The sequence below is a fragment of the Salvelinus fontinalis genome, chromosome 38 (assembly GCF_029448725.1).
Source record: "Salvelinus fontinalis isolate EN_2023a chromosome 38, ASM2944872v1, whole genome shotgun sequence".
NCBI classification, from domain to species: Eukaryota; Metazoa; Chordata; class Actinopteri; order Salmoniformes; family Salmonidae; genus Salvelinus; species Salvelinus fontinalis.
The window spans coordinates 30266641-30285662 of record NC_074702.1 but is presented as its reverse complement, the minus strand read 5'-3'; the positions used below and the strand labels follow the sequence as shown (position 1 = coordinate 30285662).

The window sequence follows — 19022 nt, the reverse complement described above, 5'->3', positions numbered from 1 at the left end:
TAAATGCAATCCTTTATAAAATTGCTTTTTAATGTGATCAGCAAAATCTCAAGAACAATAAATCCTAGATGATTAGTAGCTCCACATGTGCTCAATAAATGTCTTGTACACACAATATCAAAATACCAATGTCTATGAGAAAATATAAATTCTGGTCAAAAGTGACGCACACTCAATTGAAACAAAATGGCATGACTCTTTATCGATTTGAACATATTTCTTAGTCTCGGGGCTCTCGACGATTCATCTGAGCGTGAATCGTCGACCAGCCATGACGAGCCATCATTATCGTGGAGCACTCAATCGATTAACGTTATATGTGTGCGTTGTATTGACCTGCTCCCTTATTAATAAGTGATTAAAGATTTAGTTTAAGTATAACTCTGACTTGTGTGATAAGTTTGTCTCTCCTCATTTGACAGTAAAGAAATGAACCACCACATTGTACATTGTTGATCACATTCTTCTGCGTTTGGACCTAATAAATGATAAAATCAGTTGCCGTGTGGTTATAGAGCACCCTGAGGTTGGAATATGGAAGTTCGATCCCTGGCCGAGTCATACCAAAGACTGTAAAAATCTTGGCACACAGGAGATTGATTGAGGATAAGGCCCTGCAATAGACTAGCGTCCTGTCCAGGGGGTGTACTTGTACATCAAGCTGCCTCACGCTACAGAAGCAGGAGATAGGCTCCAGCTCCTATGAGCTCAGGCTACTTACTATTGGTTGCAAAATACAGAAGAAAATCTCTATCCACATTTACATGGATAGCTTGACTTCCACACAAAGAAAACACCAGATCACAGTGAAGCAAGGATAGCTTAATCGCAAGTCGCTCACTCACCTAAAAAACATTCACACACTTGTGCCTAGCATGCTGACAGCATACAATCCCTTGGCCTCTGGGCATTTATGAACATGCATTATGATTTTCATTAAAGCCTATGAAGCTCAGGAGCGGAACCAGAGACGGTGTCACGCAGAGATGAAAGAGGCCCCTGTATCGGAACCACCACTTCAAACAGTTATACACTTCCCCTCTTCCTCTCACGGACCACCTTCAGCTGCTACAGATTCCCCAATAAAAAGCAAGTACACAAAAAAACAGGGATGGAAATCTAGCTAAGACGGCTACTACTCAGTACTACTCAGTACTACTCAGTAGACTATCGCTGCCGAGTGTGATCTCCAATAGCCCCAATAGACAAACAACAGCTAGGTGAGAAGGCGATGCCTGTCAGTCCATTGAACATTTAGTCAACCTTAGAAAAACTAGAATCATCTAAAACAACCATAGACCAACCAGGACAACCATCTAGAACAACAAAATAAACCTAGAACAACCATAAATCAACCAGGAGAAGCATCTGGAACATTGCTCTGCAACCCTGTTCCTGGAGAGATACCATCCTGTAGGTTTTCGCTCCAACCCTATTTTAGTGCACCTGGTTCTAATAATTAGCTGGTTTATGAGCTAAATCGAGTTAGTTACAACTGGGGTTGGAGCGAAAACCTAGCGGAGGGTATCTCTCCAGGAACAGGGTTGGAGAGCCCTGATCTACAACCATCTACAACAACACTGTCTGCAGAAAGAAGAATGGGGGATGGTTGAAACCCATTCGGAGAGGGGGAAAATACTCCAACCTCGGGAGAAAATGGCTGAGGTGCACATTCCTCAATGTGGTGAATGTTACCAAATATTTTGGGGTAAGAATCCTGACCCAGGCCCATTTGCCAACCCAATGGACCACTTCCGGTGCAACCAAATCTTTAGACCTCCCAGCTCCCAGGTAATGTGTGTTCAAGTGTGTGTTGTGTGTGTGTGTGTGTGTGTGTGTGTGTGTGTGTGTGTGTGTGTGTGTGTGTGTGTGTGTGTGTGTGTGTGGGGGTAACGCTGGGTAACGCTGGACAGACCTCCATGGCTTCACACAGCTAGGTCCTTGACCACATTCAGAGACCGTCACAAGAAATCACTTACACTCGACAGTTCCTAACCAAACAACGTCCATCTGAAAAAATCCCACAAATTGCTCAATTATCTCCCCAGTACAAGTGTATCATTTCAAAATCTCCTTCTTAAAGTTCAGTCTTGTGGAAGTTCAGCGCTGCGGCGTCCGAGTGAAAACAGCGAGTCAAACGGAATAAGCGACCCAGTGTTAATTTAACGAATTGAGTCATTGAACAAAAACACAGACCACATGTAACCTTATGACATAATCTGATTAATGGATTTATAATTACCTTTGCAGGGGGGGGGGGGGGGGGGGGGGGGTCAGGGATTGGGAAGTAAGTGAGGGTAGAGAAATATATCACTGGAATCTTGTATCTCCAGTATTTTGTCTGCCTTGTTGGCCATGTTGACACTCAGTAACAACCCACTCTGCCAAACACTCTGCCAAACACAAAGGGGAATTACCAACCGAAGACACAATCAGCACGCATCTGTGAAGGCAGTGAAGAAAGACTGAGTTAATTTTGCTCAAACTGATGATAAACTTGCCAGGTGACTGTGAAAACAAGTGAGGTGAGGTGATCTACAAACTGAAGGCATAATTGGCTGGTGCGACACATCGAGTTATGCTCACGCCTGCCCATGCAGTAGCTATCTGTTGGTGATTCTCAACACAGTACAGTACTCGACATATGCTATCCAAGGGTCTCAATAATGGACAAACCAGCAGCAATCATTACAAAATGATCTGGTTTTCTACTTCTCGACTTGATATCATCACCTGTTTGATTCAGATATCAGTCTCCTTTTCTCCTTCACTTTCCCCTTTTTTCTTCTTCACAGCTCCACCGTGTCTCCAGCATCTGTCCTGACCTGTGTGCTAGCCACACATGCTAGTCATCAGTAAGTTACGCTGGGGTCAGGAGCTTCTTGAAGTCTATGTGTCTCCAGAGAGCACTTCATCCATGCGGTGACCTCACCGGCAGACGCCTCTCTCTGCTCGCCTTTTTATATTTTACTTACAGTGTCACCAGTGGTTATTACGCATAGCCGCCACATGCTACCAGTTACTTACACATAAACAAGTCGACCGAGAAGGAAGGAAAAAGTTGTACCATCATGCTACGACGGAACCGATGGAACCGGGCATGAGGTACCAATTTGAAAACGCAAAACGGTCTGTTAAAAAATTGCATCATTTCTTTATGATTTAATAAAAGGCAGGCAGGCACTCTGCGAAGCCTGTGTCCTCTGTCCCTTTTGTACTTTGCTCCTCGGTAGACTATGTTATTGAATTTCTTGGTGACCTCCAACCATTACGTTAGCCTCAGCCTCCACGTGTCTGTGTATGGATAAACCACAAGAGGTGAAGTGTGTATGTGTGTTGGGGGTATTCTTTATCTCTTCACTTCATCCCTTCACTCGGAAATGCTGCCGCAGCACACGATGGCGGTGGTGTCCTACGGTGTTGTAGGGAAGTGATTAATGAGTTCAAGCAACCCTCAGTGATGCTGGTCTTCCCGACAGCGAAAGGAACGCGGTAGGGTCCCCCCTGGGCGTTCTCCCTCAATTCATTTACCATATGTGCTCCCTCAACCCTCCTCTCCCCTATCCCCTCTCTACCTCTTTCCCTCTCTGCTCCTGTGACCTTCCCTAGTCCACACACACCAACCACAAGCTGAGCGCAAAATGTACTCCTTCGTTTTAAATCCTCACAAGGGCAATAAGAAAAGACGAAGTTGACGAACCGTGGTAAAGTTTAAGCGTGGTTCAACGAGAGAGGCTTCGCACACCTGTGAATCCTACTTCATATTTGTGTCTCCAGCCATCTATGAGTCTAGACATACAGCCTAATCTTGACCAGATGAGTTTAGCTAAGCTGTGAATGTAGTCAAGCTGGGCTACGTATATTTATCTTTGAGATCATCTCAAACCGAATTTGAATTGAAGCGTAATTTGCTGCAGTCACACCACACCAGCTTCTGCCACTGCATGTGCCATATTACTTTACACCTCTAACCACCATCTACTGGCAAGTTAGACAGCATCTCCTCTTCCAACACGTGCCATGCAGGACAGACCGAATCTCAAATAAAACAGTTTGTACATGTCCGCTGAAGCATTAATTGTGTAATTGTACGCAGCTGGGATGTCTGGGTTTTGACGATGTGTAACTGCGAGGGTGTTGAGCTCAGAAACCAGAGCTCACCCCGTCCTTTTCCACCATTCATTTCACATGAACCATTACAGATCCATCATCACGGCTGCTAAAATTCAGCCCTGAGATGGTGGTGCTCCGAAGGTTTTTCCTATGGGCTTTCAAACCACGTTTGCTATGTTCTCTTTAATGAGAATCATGTGTCCTTGTCAGTGATAGCTTAATGAACTTTATGTTTTGTATTCTTTTTTTTTGTAGCTGGTGCTTTATTACCTTGGTTTACGTACTGTTTATATTAAAACTCGACTTCACACTTGTCAGTGCTATGCTCAAGCTCTATAGACAGACTCGGTTGAAATATGACAGAGAAAAGATTTGCACATGTTTGTTTAAGAAAGTGACTTGCTGGTGAGTAGCAGCACAGTCTGGGCTGTGGGGAGAGTGTGAATATGGGCCGGCACTTGGAACGCTCTCTTTCCCTCTAACTCTGTCTAGCTCACAGAGATTTCATCACCGCCTAGAGAAATGTCATGACTCGTAGTCCACGTGGCACATGCAGCGGTGGGGAGAGAAGACTGGAAGCAGGAGAGAAGGGGAGAGGAGGGAGGAGAGGAGGGCAGCTCAGGTTTTCCCCATTATCACGCTCCCTCTCTCAAGTGCTGACAGTCACACGGCGAGACTCCGCTGTACCCAATTCAAACACTCATCCAAGCTGTCTCTTTCCCTCCATACCGTCTTTATGATCATCTTTCTCCAGTGCCTCACAGTCATACAGTATTCATATATCATCATGTGACTTTTTAACGTATTGGGTTTCCCCAAGTTCCAAATGGCACTTCTTTATACAAGCGACAAAGCGGCTATATTCCTCAAAGTTTGTATTGAAGCGTATGCCCCCAACGTTATGTAATCAAGGGCAACGTTTCAAGTCCTGGCCCATGTCTAGACCAGCAAAGTCCAGATTCCAAATAAAAGAACGACTTGTTACCAAAATGTCTAGGCATTACGTTTTAGCCAAGGTACAGGGTATTACATTTGGGCAGAGTGATGTGTAAATGATTTCAGTCTACCCCTGATATAAAGGCTGGTAACCAGTGTTTTGCCTCATAAATCCGGCGGCTTCTGGTCCTCACCTCAAACCAGTGAAAATGCAGTCATTTACTCCAATTCTTTCCAGTTGCTGTTCAATGGTAATTAGTGGTTGCCCAATATACCAAGGCTGTGAGTAAGGGAAGCCCCTCGGAGGCAGAAACACAGTTTCATGGGAACCCTAACTGCTCCTCGGGGCACAGACGAACAGCCATGACTGCCTCTTGTAGAGCAGTACACGGTCGTGTTCAGTAGGGACAAAACGAAAATAGAAAAATGCTCTCGAAATGAAATGAAACGGGGAGGTACGATCAGAACTTTTCCAATAAGAAATGCTCATTTTTCATTTCTGTTGCGAAACGTCTCACGACGGTGTTCGTCAATGAACCCAGGAGTCTGCACGGAAGAACCAAAGGCGTCGTTCATGTTTTAAACAAGAAGTGGCACCAGATTTAAAACACAATAAATGACAGTCTTTACAGCCAACGTACATTTACTGTAGCTGTTGCTGAAGACATTACACAGCCAGCATAGATGTCAAGGTGATACGGCACATGTTCGACCAGCAGCACATATACGCTAAGGTGCTTCATGTCATCCTAAAGGAAAAATGTACTGTACTGTAACACACACTTCTACCAGATGGTTACGCCAAGCACACATTGATGGGGATGAGAGACACATTCTGTCTACCATGCCTTTATTTTCCAAACGGAGAGTTAACGAGAGAGAGAAGCCTGTCGTAGTAAGGCAGGCCCTGCAGGCCCAGTCATTATAATTACAGTATATACTCTATCCATATGTAGTACTTACTACAACACTGTGTGATGGGTCTAATACTCTACAGGTGTTGTCTAACACTGCGTGCCCTGTGCGTGCCTATGTGTTTTCTATGGTTTCCTGTCTCAATGTAAACCTGAATGAAATTTCCCAGGTTGCTACCCCTCAATAGAAATACAATTCCATGTAATTCCACTTTGGCAATCATTCAATTCCATCATAATATTGGTTTCTTTGGAAAAACTCATCCATCATGACGTGGTGGTCTTCGGTGTGTAAAGAGAGGTCGAAGATTTTTCCTGAGCATGCCTTTGGAAACCATGTTGTAGACGTTGGACATAACTGTGGTGAGAGGAGGGGAGCCTGGCGAATCATCAGGGGGAGAACGGGGAGGGTAGTAGGGGTAGAGCAGAGGACCCTCCATCCTGTTAATGGCGCTGTGGTCTGCAGCCTGTAAGTAAAGTGGAAAAGTGGCCGCGGGGGTCAGGACGTGGCACATCATCATGAGAAGGGGCTGAGAGGCCTGCACTGTAGGTCTGCACTGTAGCGATCTCCAAAAGAAATGATGGAATTTTGGATCGAGGAGCCAGAAAGGAAACCGGTAGGGGTTGAGGGGTTACGGACAGCAGAGTGCAGACAGTGTACCGCATAATCTGGAGGTTTCCATCGGTGTGCGGCTGTGGCAACAGGCTGCAGTTTGGGGCCTCCCCAGATTTACGTCTTCATCCTGCAAGAGGGGCCGGTGGAGAGCGGTATGGTGGAGGAGACGGAGCTAGGAGCTGAGCATGATGTCACTGTTAGAACGGGAAGTTTCCTAAACAAAGGGGAGCCTGTGTGTTTGGCAGCCGGGATTAGAAAAACACCTCTGTTCATTATGTAGGAGCTACAGGAGGACTTCCGTGCTAGAAAATTGAGCGGTCATGAAGACAGAAACAGTGCCACTGTAAAGGTAGCAAACATTGTTTTGAGTAACTGTTTTTCAGTCAGGTGTTTGTCAGTCAGTGTTGCGGGGGTCATAGCGTGTGTTGCAACGCTTCATCGACTGATAGGTTAGAGACACAGTGTCTCATCATGTTTTTCACCATGTTATTTTTAAACTGTTGTGTGCACAGCGATGGAACATGTCACAATCACTCAGAGGTAGGTGTTGTGCCTATCCAGCCCTGAGCCAAAACCCCAGTGCTGGTGTTTGTGCAGGTTTAGCCAGCATTGGGAATGTGGGTGTGGGAGAGAGGTTTGAAGAATGAGCGGCTCACGAGGAGCAACATCGGCAGTGAAGCGGAGGCCCCCTGGGCCAGGATGGTGGTGGGGGAGGAGGCATTGGATGGGCTCAGGGACTAGTCTCACCTCACCCTACCCCTCCTCCTCTCCCTCCACCGAACCCCAGGGCCACCCGGGCCCTAATCAGCAGGAAGCAGAGTCTCTCTGGGGGTAACACAGCCGAGACCCAGCTGCCTGCCTGCCTGGTGACTCCCTGTGCCCTCGCTCTCTCCCTCTTGCCTCTGTGCCGCTCCCTCCCTCTGCCCTCCCTACACCCTTCCACCGCCTCACTCTCTCTGTCTGCCCTCATAACATCTCTCTCTGCATGTGCTCTCTCTCTCTCTCCCTCCATCTCCCTCTCTCCCTGTCCTCCCACATCACTAAACACTCACCCATTCTCCATGATTGCACCACCCACCGATCGCCTGCCACTCATTGCTCATAACAGCAGGGCACCCCCAGGGACTACAACATGCCCTATCACCCCTATCCAGCCTCCCTGGGGACTGCACAGGATGAGTGAAGAAAGAGAGAGAGAGAGAGAGAGAGAGAGAGAGAGAGAGAGAGAGAGAGAGAGAGAGAGAGAGAGAGAGAGAGAGAGAGAGAGAGAGAGAGAGAGAGAGAGAGAGAGAGAGAGAGAGAGAGAGAGAAAGAAAGCGAGAAGAGGAGGAGAAAGTGATATGTGCCTCCACATCCTACACACAGGGAAGAGATATGACGAAATCCTGTCTTCGTTTTGCTAACACTGTGTGTGTTTGCGTGTGTATAAACCTGACCTTCTGCATGAATCGTTCTCTGCCAACTAACTTCCAGTCAGAAGCTTGATTCGTATTTTCCCAGATATTCTAATTCACTCCAAATGTAATATTTGAGGTGTTGAATCATTGTTCCATAAAAGTAAAAAATGTGAACAATGTGAGTGGGTGAGAATATGCGCGTCACTAGAGCAGCTGTCATTCTGTTAATCTGAACCATTGCAATATTACCACCATAGGCTGGCACACAGCTGCTAATACCTTATTCAGTACTCAATTCTGAATAAAAAATGGACACAAGTGATATTGGCTCTTTCAATTCATCTTTCCTCGATTCCTCACATCCTTTCTCCTTCCCTGCTTCACAAAAGGTATTGGAGTAGAACATCTGAGGGGAGGGATCTTGGACTTTCTCCAATACAGCCGAGAAGGAGGCGAGGAGATAGGCTCTGAGGAATCAAAAACGGGCCTCGGGGGGATAAAAAAGGGCCTCGATGCTTGAGGCTCTCAATGGAGATTCATCAGGGTTTATGCAGGCTTTAGTGTGTTGGAGTTTCTTCTCCATTCACTTCACTAAAGTATCTGTGTAGTAAGACAGTAACTGTCCTCGTCATTACCATCACCCACCTGGGGAAAGGTTTCCCACACGTACACACACAGGATGCTAATTCCCCTAATCCTGATTCAATCCTTAGACCCCCTTAAAGACTGACATACAGCCCGAGTCACAAAGTGGTATAAACGAAACTAAATCAAGTTCAGTTTCACCTGCTATAACACTGAGCGTTGGTCAAAGTCTCTCAGTGCAACACGGGATGGCAGGGGAGTAGAACGTCAACAGTGCACTTTCATGTCGTCATATACAGAGGGTTTTAAAGAATGGGTGTAATTACTTTCCCTTTGAGCGAGAAACTGAAGCTTGAATGGCTATGTCTATGACACCGTGTTGGGCGCAACAGCGGTTGTCAGAAGTGAAACTAGGCAGGTTACGTGGTGCGGAAAAAGGTCTATTTGAGAATAAAAAACGGGCTGCAGTGCTAACAATACATGGTGAGTGTTTCGGGGAGCAGTAGGAACCATCAAGTTGGAGAGAAGAAAAGAGGGTTTGCTCAGCTCTTGTAAGAGGCAATGTGCTATACTTGTATTTGCTTTGCATTTAAACATATAATATGTGCTGTTGTATTTATACACAGTGAATATATAATGACACACACACAACCCCCCCCCCCCCCCCCCCCCCCCCACCACCCCCCTTCCCCCCATACACACACTACTGTCTTAGTAGTAGCCTACCAGGGTCCCCACCTTGAGTAAACCAACATGTCCAAACAGTGTGACGGCCTTAGAGAGAGAGAAAGGAGCTCTGTGTCGGGCCGCTGCGGTGAGAGTGACGTGAGCTCTGGAAGCCTTGCCAAGCACAATACTGAGAGGTGATGGTCCTGCTCCATGCTAATTGTGGCAATATGTGCAACTGCTAAGCCACAGTGACCTCTTACTGCGGTACTCCTGGCTTCAAGGGACATTCATAATAGAGAACACACACACACACACGTTATTGAGAAAGGTACCTGTACGACCGGATGACCTCCGGACGAAGCTTTGACTGCCCCGCGGCTACCCTCTGTCTCGTAGTGGGCACGGTGGTGGGACTTGGGTTGCATCTCGATCTGCAGACTGTACGGGCCAGAGCAAGACGGCAGCTGCCAATCCAGGGCAGGCAGGGAGCTATGATGAAGAGAGACCGTGCTTGGTATTTTGTGGAACATATAGATATAATAATAGAATATATAATAATACAAACAAGAATCTACAGAATAGCTTGGTCCCAGCTGCATGAGCCGTAGCCAACTCTTCTATAGCCATCATGCAATACTTGGGCATATATGCTTGGCATGATAATGAACGGAACCAGAAAGGAGTTGGATAAAATACAAACGTACAGGACCACCAGGCTACCGACAAGCACGCACCCACGCACGCTCAAAGATGGATCCGTTTCACGTCGATCCAGATCTCTGTTTCCCTTGTTAAATAATGCACTGATTCTTTCCATTTCATCATTGGCTCGGATCTAATCAATTGAAGTCATAGCCTGTCGTATGTCATTCCTAAAGCCTGGGCAATAATGGCTCTTTTGATGAAAACTAAATGAAACTAAATGAAAAAAGCATGTGGTCTGGATAGTCTGCTGTGTTTTTTTTAATCTTGCTGTGACAGGTGTCGACAAGTGGACTCGTAGAAAAAAGGGTTCCAAAAGGGTTCTTCAGCTGTCCCCATAGGAGAACCTTTTTTGGTTCCAGGTAAACCCGTTTTTGGTTCCAGGTAGAACAATTTTGGGTTCCTTGTAGAACCCTCTCTGGAAAGAGTTCTACCTGGAACCAATAAAGGGTTCCCCTATGGGGACAGCCAAAGACCCCTTTTAGGTTTTAGATAGCAATTTTTTTCCTAAGTGTGTGGAGGGGGCATAGTCATTTCAGCAGCACAACTATACAACATGCCTAAAGGCTTAACTTAGTGCATTGGTGGTAGCAATAATACAAGTAGAGCTACAGTTGAAGTCGGAAGTTTACATACACCATAGCCAAATACATTTAAACTCAGTTTTTCACAATTCCTGACATTTAATCCAAGTAAAGATTCCTTGTCTTAGGTCAGTTAGGATCACCACTTTATTTTAAGAAGGTGAAATTCCAGAATAATAGCAGAGAGAATGATTTATTTCAGATTTAATTTCTTTCATCACATTCCCAGTGGGTCAGAAGTTCACATACACTCAATTAATGCTTGGTAGCATTGCCTTTAAATTGTTTAACTTGGGTCAAATGTTTTGGGTAGCCTTCCACAAGTTTCCCACAATAAGTTGGGTGTATTTGGGCCCATTCCTCCTTAGAGAGCTGGTGTAACTGAGTCAGGTTTGTAGGCCTCCTTACTCGCACATGCTTTTCAGGTCTGCCCACAAATTTTCTATAGGATTGAGGTCAGTGCTTTGTGATGGCCACTCCAATACCTGGACTTTGTTGTCCTTACGCCATTTTGCGGGTCATTGTCCTTTTGGAAGACCCATTTGCGACCAAGCTTTAACTTCCTGACTGATGTCCTGAGATGTGGCTTCAATATATCCACATAATTTTCCTTCCTCATGAGGCCATCTTTTTTGTGAAGTGTACCAGTCCCTCCTGCAGCAAAGGACCCCCACAACATGATGCTGCCACCCCCGTGCTTCACGGTTGGGATGGTGTTCTTCGGCTTGCAAGCCTCCCCCTTTTCCTCCAAACATAACGATGGTCATTATGGCCAAACAGTTCTATTTTTGTTTCATCAGACCAGAGGACATTTCTATAAAAAGTACGATCTTCGTCCCCATATGCAGTCTCTAACCGTAGTCTGGCTTTTTTATGGCGGTTTTGGAGCAGTGGCTTCTTCCTTGCTGAGTGGCCTTTCAGCTTATGTCGCTATAGGACTCGTTTTACTGTGGATATAGATACTTTTGTACCTGTTTCCTCCAGCATCTTCACAAGGTCCTTTGCTGTTGTTCTGGGATTGATTTGCACTTTTCGCACCAAAGTACATTCATCTCTAGGAGACAGAACGCGTCTCCTTCCTGAGCGGTATGACATGTGCGTGGTCCCATGTGTTTATACTTGCATACTATTGTTTTTACAAATGAACGTGGTACTTTCACGCATTTGACAATTGCTCCCAAGGATGAACCAGACTTGTGGAGGTCTACAATTTTTTTTCTTCTGAGGTCTTGGCTGATTTCTATTGATTTTCCCATGGTGTCAAGCAAAGAGGCGCTGAGTTTGAAGGTACACCTCCAACAAGTACACCTCCAATTGACTCAAATTATGTAAATTAGCCTATCAGAAGCTTCTAAAGTCATGACATCCTTTTCTGTAATTTTCTAAGCTGTTTAAAGGCACAGTCAACTTAGTGTATGTAAACTTCTGACCCACTGGTATTGTGAAACAGTGAATTATATTATCTGTAAAGAATTGTTGGAAAAATGACTTGTGCATTGCACTAAGTAGATGTCCTAACCGACTTGCCAAAAGTACAGTTTGTTAACAAGAAATTTGTGGAGTGGTTGAAAAAACGAGTTTTAATGACTCCAACCTAAGTGTATGTAAACTTCCGACTTCAACTGTATCATCAAAAATCATTGAATCCCACATAGTCCTTTATTTTTAAATAAACAACTAACCAAGTAACCAGACAACTGTCTGACACATCCATGGTATCTCAGAAAGTGTCACAGCTGGCCACTCGTAATATCATTGTTCAGATGTTACGAGGGAATTAGCCTATCTTCCCATGTGAAGACTGCAGTGATATTGAACCAAAACAAACATTTGCGAGACAATATTTCACTGCACCGGATGCCTGTGAAGCATAAAACCCCTGACATAAAGGTCGGCCATGAAATGCAATCTCTGGCATCCTCTTGGAACTTTCAGGGTGTTTGTTGACCCAAAACGAACTGATTTCCCCCTCTCAGGCTTTATCTGTGCTGGCCGAACATGACATCACGTTTAGTGGCCAAAGAGGGGGGGGGGGGGGGGGGGGGGGGCGGGCACATGGGCAGCACGGGGAAGCCGGTTGTGTGATTACTCCACCAACTGTTTCCTTGAGCAGGCTTGTCACCATCACTTCCCTTCTCTGCATTATCTTAATCAAACATTTGATTTCCAACAGGAAAGTCTGCCAGGGCAGGAAAGAGAAAACAGAGAAAGGGTCGCCGTGAACTGAAAAGGTTGCCTTGTTAAGAAGGGAGTCTGTCTGTGTGTGTGTGTGTGTGTGTGTGTCTATCTGTGTGTATTGTTTGTGTGGGGGTTTCCATGGTAACAGGGCACATGTGCTACACTGCTCCTCCCTGCGAAATATGATTTATGAAATGTTTTGTATCTTCAAAGGGAAGCCCTCTTGGAAGCAATACAGCGACTACGTTTCGACTGCTGCCTTTCGCTGCGGTCTTTGAGGACAAAAACTATTTGGCACTTGAAATGAATAAACAAGTGTAATTTTGGAAAAAGACAAGACAAAACCTGGGATGGCAAAATAGCGGTGCAAGTGGAGGAACTGTTTTCCGTGTGGGAAAATAAAGGAGTAGACCTTGGGTTGGATGTTAGTCCATAAATCTTTTGAAATAAGTAAACACCTCCATGAGCATCATTGTCTTTTTCAAGGCCTAATAACGCTTAACAATGCTGCCTTATGTTCTAAGTGACTTCCCTGCCAACGTCAAAATTTGTTTGTTTTAAACTGCTGATAATAAATTATTATACAGTACAATTAATTGACCCAAGACTTCCCAGTCGAGCAGTATTTCATTTCCACCTACCTGAGGTAGGGCTTTGGCTTGGACCATGAGTAGGGTTGCTGGGGCACGTCTAGGAAGCCGCCACAGTAGCTCTCCTTCTTGAAAGGCAGGCGGGAGATGTAGTCCCCCTGGAGGAGCTCGCTCCCAGGGCCCATCTCCTCTCCTCCCGGCTCCGTCTTCAGGCTCATTGTGGGGCTGTGGTCTAGGTTGGTTTTGCGGGCCTTGACGGGGATGCCCTCGCCCATGTCGACCACTCCGTCGGTGGTGAGGGCGTTGATGGCCGCCACGATGGCAGAGTTGGTGTACTGGTTGGTGTTGGCCAGCCAGCTGTCGTCTGTGACGCTGACCCTGGGCGAGCCGCGCGGGGAAGGCGTGGACGACTGGTTGGGCGAGTAGGTTGGCTGTCTGTAGGTGGTGCTGTTGAAGCTGTATTTCCTCTTCCCCACGCCAACGCCGCCACCTCCTCCACTGCAAGCTGGGGAGTTGGGCCTGGAGCTTCCACAGGGCCCCTGCCCCGCCCAGCCCTCCTCGGCTTGGGCCCCAATCTGGGGGGAGGTAGAAGGCGAGTGGCGGGGGGAGGTCGAGGGGGGGCCGAGAGGAGCGTGTGGGCAGGAGAGGAGAGAGGATGAGCCTTTCGGAGAGACGCAAGGAGACTGCCATGGCGAGTTCTGGGGTGAGTTGTCATAGTTGTAAAAGCCGGACTCGTAGGACGACGCATCCGAGTTGCAGCTACGTGATGACACGCTGCTGGCCGGGCTGAGGCAACTGGGGTCGCGGTAGCCATCGGCATTTGGCAGCGTCAGGGTCACGATGGAGTTGACCCCCCGCTTGTGGTGGACGATGTGGTCCATGGTGCTGCTCTCCTCCACCTCCTCCTCAGGGTACTGGTGGTAGGCTGTGATCTCGATGCGAGGACTCTCCAGGGCCGGGGCCCCGTTAGGCCTCAGGCCGTGGGACATGTAGTAGCCCTGGACTGGGTTGTGGTTGTTGTGATCATGGAGACCGTAGCCTGTCTGGTGGCAGGACGACACGGAGATAATGGGGCTGGACTGCATCGTGTGGTACTGGGTGGCCAGACAGGGGTTTCCCATGCCCAGTGGCAGGGACAGGCTGACGTTTGGAGTGTAGCTATATGCATCTGGAAAATAGAAACACACGAGGGCATTGTAAATATTGGCCACCATATAAAAATTTGTTTTTACAAAGTTGATGCTTTGTAAAATGCACCTTTTCTCACTTCTAAATCCAAGACATCAACAGTATTTTTCATGGAGTTTTGGTAACAATTTCCTTTAGGTCACCTATGTATTCATAAAGCCTTTATAAAAGCTATATTACAGGTCATAAAACATAGCAGATACCCATGGACTTCCAGTCATTGTGCTAATGCTAGTTAGCATTAGCTCTCAAAACTACCTCTAACTTCTTTCATACTGGACACAGAGACATACAAATGGTATCCACGAGTTCATCTGACTTTGGGGAAGTAGATAACGGGCTGCATTGGCAAAAATGCCAAATGATCCTTTAAACCCTACGTCAATTGAACCGATCAAGGTCCAATGAAATGTGTGAGATATCAGCATATTGTTAACAGTTCGTCTGGAGCTGTGCAGAGATCCAAGGTGTGCTCTCTAGAACATCGGACCTCCTCCAGCAAAGCAGTGCCGGATACCTTATTTGATTGATCGCTTCACTCGCTGAGTGAATTAGGGCTCGCCCATGTTGAACGCTAACAGCACTCTGCTCTGAGCTCGCGATTAAGTCAGAGAGTTTACAGCTGCTGAGGCATCGCACACATACAAAATACATGCTCAGGCACAAATGGTTGGACACACATTCACGCTGCACACATAAAGACAAATACATACAGTACATACACACATTATCTGCCACACGCACGCACGCACGCACACACACACACACACACACACACACACACACACACACACACACACACACACACACACACACACACACACACACACACACACACACACACACACACACACACACACACACACACACACACACACACACACACACACAGAAACAGGACAACAGCAGCAGCACTTAGTTAGCAAACCTCCCCTTCTGTTATGATTTTACATAAGAAAGATCTTTATGCCCCTAACATTTACTTGAACAATTTACACAATTGTTACAATATAATGCGTTCTGTCTGATAAGGGTCATTTTACTATCTCAAATGAAAACCAACCAAATGTTGTGCAGTGTACTCGAGTAGGGCAATCCCCTTCCAGCTTGTGTGCTATATTCGTTAACCGCAACTCTACGCAAACAGCACATCACATGACATGACGAGCCTGCCATGCACCACAGAATACGTGGGTAGACTGTCTAAAATTAGTTCATGACAGACTATTTCCAGAAACAGTGGCAGGTCAAATTCTAATTGTATCTAGCAGGTCATAAAGTTCATTATTTTTTTGCTCAATGAAGCAATTAACAGTAGTATGAAACTTTATATGCACACAAACTAACATTAGAGCACATTATGGTGGAGAACGCAAAGGAAGGGCACTAAAAAAGCTTGCAATTATAAGGGAAGCAAACATAACTACATTATTCGATTTTCTCATATCTGAAATCATAATAAATGACAAGCCTAAATACCACTATGTAAATTATTCTGCTTAGCAAAATACAAAATGTGTTTTGTCCTATCCTTATTTTGGTAGCCTATGTAGCCTACGTAGTCTAAGTAGCCATTGTATTATTAATTACACACCAAAAACATGAACAAAGCATGTAAATAAGATGAAAATAATCACACCAGGCTCAACTGCATAATGTACAACATACACACAGAGCAAAAGAAATCCCCCAAACAGTTTGAGCAACCACAAGTTCAGGAAGACACACCAACCCCCCATCCAGAGATCCAACACCACCCACCTCTGTCAGGCCTGTGGCCACACTCTCCCCCTTGGCTGTACTCAAACAAAAAGTTGAAGTCAAACTCTGGTTCTTCACGAAGGGAGCACATCTTTGCCTCAGCTTAAGGGTGATGAGAACAGCCTCCAAACACATCAGCTCTAACGATTGTCTGTGTCTGTCTGTCTCTGTTTGTTTTGTCTTCTCCTTTTCTCTTTAGAGATGCTGATGTTTTCCGGTGCTCGTTCCTGACAGACCCTCCACTAGTGCTGAGGATGCAGATCTCTTTCTCACTCCACCTAATGTGACTTAGAGGAGGGGTGGTACACACCTACTGACTACAGGGCTGACTGCAAGTTGTTTTCCCTCTTCCGTGTGTGTGTGCGTGTGTGTGTGTGTGTGTGTGTGTGTGTGTGTGTGTGTGTGTGTGTGTGTGTGTGTGTGTGTGTGTGTGTGTGTGTGTGTGTGTGTGTGTGTGTGTGTGTGTGTGTGTGTGTGTGTGTGCGTGCGTGCGTGTTTCTAACACATGAGCTACATCCACCCACACACATCGGGACTTTCACTCAATTGTGTTATCTCTGCCGATCTTGAGCTGTGCATTTCTGGGTTGCATCTGCTGAATGCTGAACTAACTAGCGCTATGGAAGTACGATATCTCAAATCCAAGAAAAACAATCACTGACGCTCTGTTTCGGTGACTTGCTTTCAGGAATTGTTTATGACAGTGAGTAATCGCATATCAATATTAATACTGTATACACGTTTGCAGTTTAAAGTGACTCACATGGCATGCTTTTCTCTCTCGTCATTCCAAACGGTTTTAACTCTGATTTTGTTATTACCATCCATAAATCCTTTTTCCCAGCACATGGGACCAAGTCAATTTGCATGTCTCTAAATATAATCTGGTTTCATCCACACAGATGGTGGGGCTCTGCTTGGCCCAGACAGAGTGAACCTCAGGAAGAGCTAGGTGGACACAGACAGTCATCTGTAGGCTCAGAAAATCAGGGGCTTAGTGGCTTGCAGTCAGTTATCACGAGCACCTTTTTTTGTGTGGCTAAGCCACCGTAGAGACAGGGCTTGTGTGCGTGTAGGCATGATGGTACAGGCTACCATACTGGGTCACAGAGAAAGAAGTCTGACTGTGTGTCTGCAATACTGCAGTTGTCAGCAGACTGGTGAAGCAGAGTGGTTATGCATATACCTCAGCCAAGCAAGCTACACACAGGAACACACACACACACACACACGCACACACACACAGAGACGCACATGCGTCTGCTATTCATTATGAGTCTGACGAGGGACTGAAATGAATAATAACACAGCCCCCACCAGTCCACGTCTCAAAACCTCAAAGGCAAATTAAATCCCCAAACCACAAAAAAAGTCCATGACATCAGCACTGGAATACTTCTGTAGCCTAGGCTACTTCATGAATTAGGTGGCAAGGCAAATAGAGCACTGTCAGTGAGTTGGACGGTCCAGGTATGTGTGCATGCATGACGTAGATTTGTCAAGGTTGAAAAGCACAACCATGAACACATACATAAATAGTTTCAATCAACATGGTCAAATAAATGCATTAAAATGTGTGCTGTGAATGACTGATTATTGACAATAAGGGCATTGTGAAACCTGGAGGGGAAAAAAACCCAAATTAGTGTATCCTACTAAAAACAGCGTTCCTTCCTCAAATGTTGCCTACACGTTGCTATAAAAGTGTCACCCGCGCACTTCGGGCTCTGGTTATCATATGGATTCCGCTCACCGTGTCAGGTATTGCGCGGCTAGGAGACTCCTGTACTGAAAACACCGACACCTATTGGTAACTGAAGAAACCTTCCCAAACCGTTGCAACTATTGTAGTGTATATCTTGATAATAATACGCATGATTTCATTTATAGCAACTGACGATTTGAGAATCGTTCAAGTAAACATGAGACAAGCAAGCACTGCAGTCAGATAATAACTTTTGAACATTGCCACGTCAAATTAACGGAAAATATAGGCTACACAGTAAAGCCGGTTACCTTCTTCTGCAGACTTCATCTCCGTAGCGAGAGAGGTGAGAAACTGCAATCCTCTTTCCTTTCCCAAAGCCGCTGGGAGGACTGGACCAAAGTTGAATTTGGAGCTGAGTCTCAAACAGCTGGTATCCTGCATTCAACAAGCGATTGGTCTACTTTTGTGGTTGTGACGGTTGGCAATAATATCACAGGCAGTACCATATGAGAACTGCGAAAAAAAACGAACTATTTTAGACTGTAGAAATGTGCATTAATCAAAACAAAAAGAAACGCATTATTTGTCAAAAAAGAAAGTAAACTCGAATGTTGATTTCAGATTCATTCAAACACTTTCATCCATGTGACAGCACTCCAATAGAAACTGACATGGAAAAGAGAGCAGAGTATGCGCAAGGCTTATCTTCACAGCACTTCTCACACACTCGGGGTTGGTCTGATGGTTAGATGAGTTTTGCTGTCGTTTCGTTGTGCTTTAGCCTAATTATGATTTCCAGAGACTCCCGGTAGCTGTGACACAGGGCTTGTCAGAAGGGGCTGACTCCATCCCTTTTAAAGCTGGAAAACACCTCCTGTTCAGCGCGCCGCCCCTCTAGGAATGACGTTACCGCTGCCTACTAGCTCCTTTCTGGAAGACTGACGATGCTTGATCGAGTCCGCCAAGGGATTCCATTGTTGTAGACGTGGGAAGGAGTCGGGAGGTGTTTTGGAAATCCTCGACTCTTTATTTGGGGCTTTCATTGCTCACCTTTCAGGTCAGTTTGGGCAGTTTTGAATGC

General features: G+C 45.9%; 1 protein-coding gene across 1 annotated transcript in view; it reads right to left on the bottom strand.

Annotated features, from left to right (window-relative positions):
- Positions 1-18780, bottom strand: part of LOC129837714 (nuclear factor of activated T-cells, cytoplasmic 1-like) — a 73592-nt gene extending 54812 nt beyond the window's left edge. Inside the window, exons 1-3 of the mRNA XM_055904102.1 lie at positions 18250-18780; positions 13336-14452; positions 9563-9719 (exon numbers count right to left, since the gene is read on the bottom strand). Coding sequence (XP_055760077.1) covers positions 9563-9719; positions 13336-14452; positions 18250-18382 — 1407 coding nt within the window. The 5' untranslated portion in view covers positions 18383-18780. The remainder of the gene's footprint in view (positions 1-9562; positions 9720-13335; positions 14453-18249) is intronic.
- Between the last annotated feature and the right edge of the window lie 242 nt (positions 18781-19022).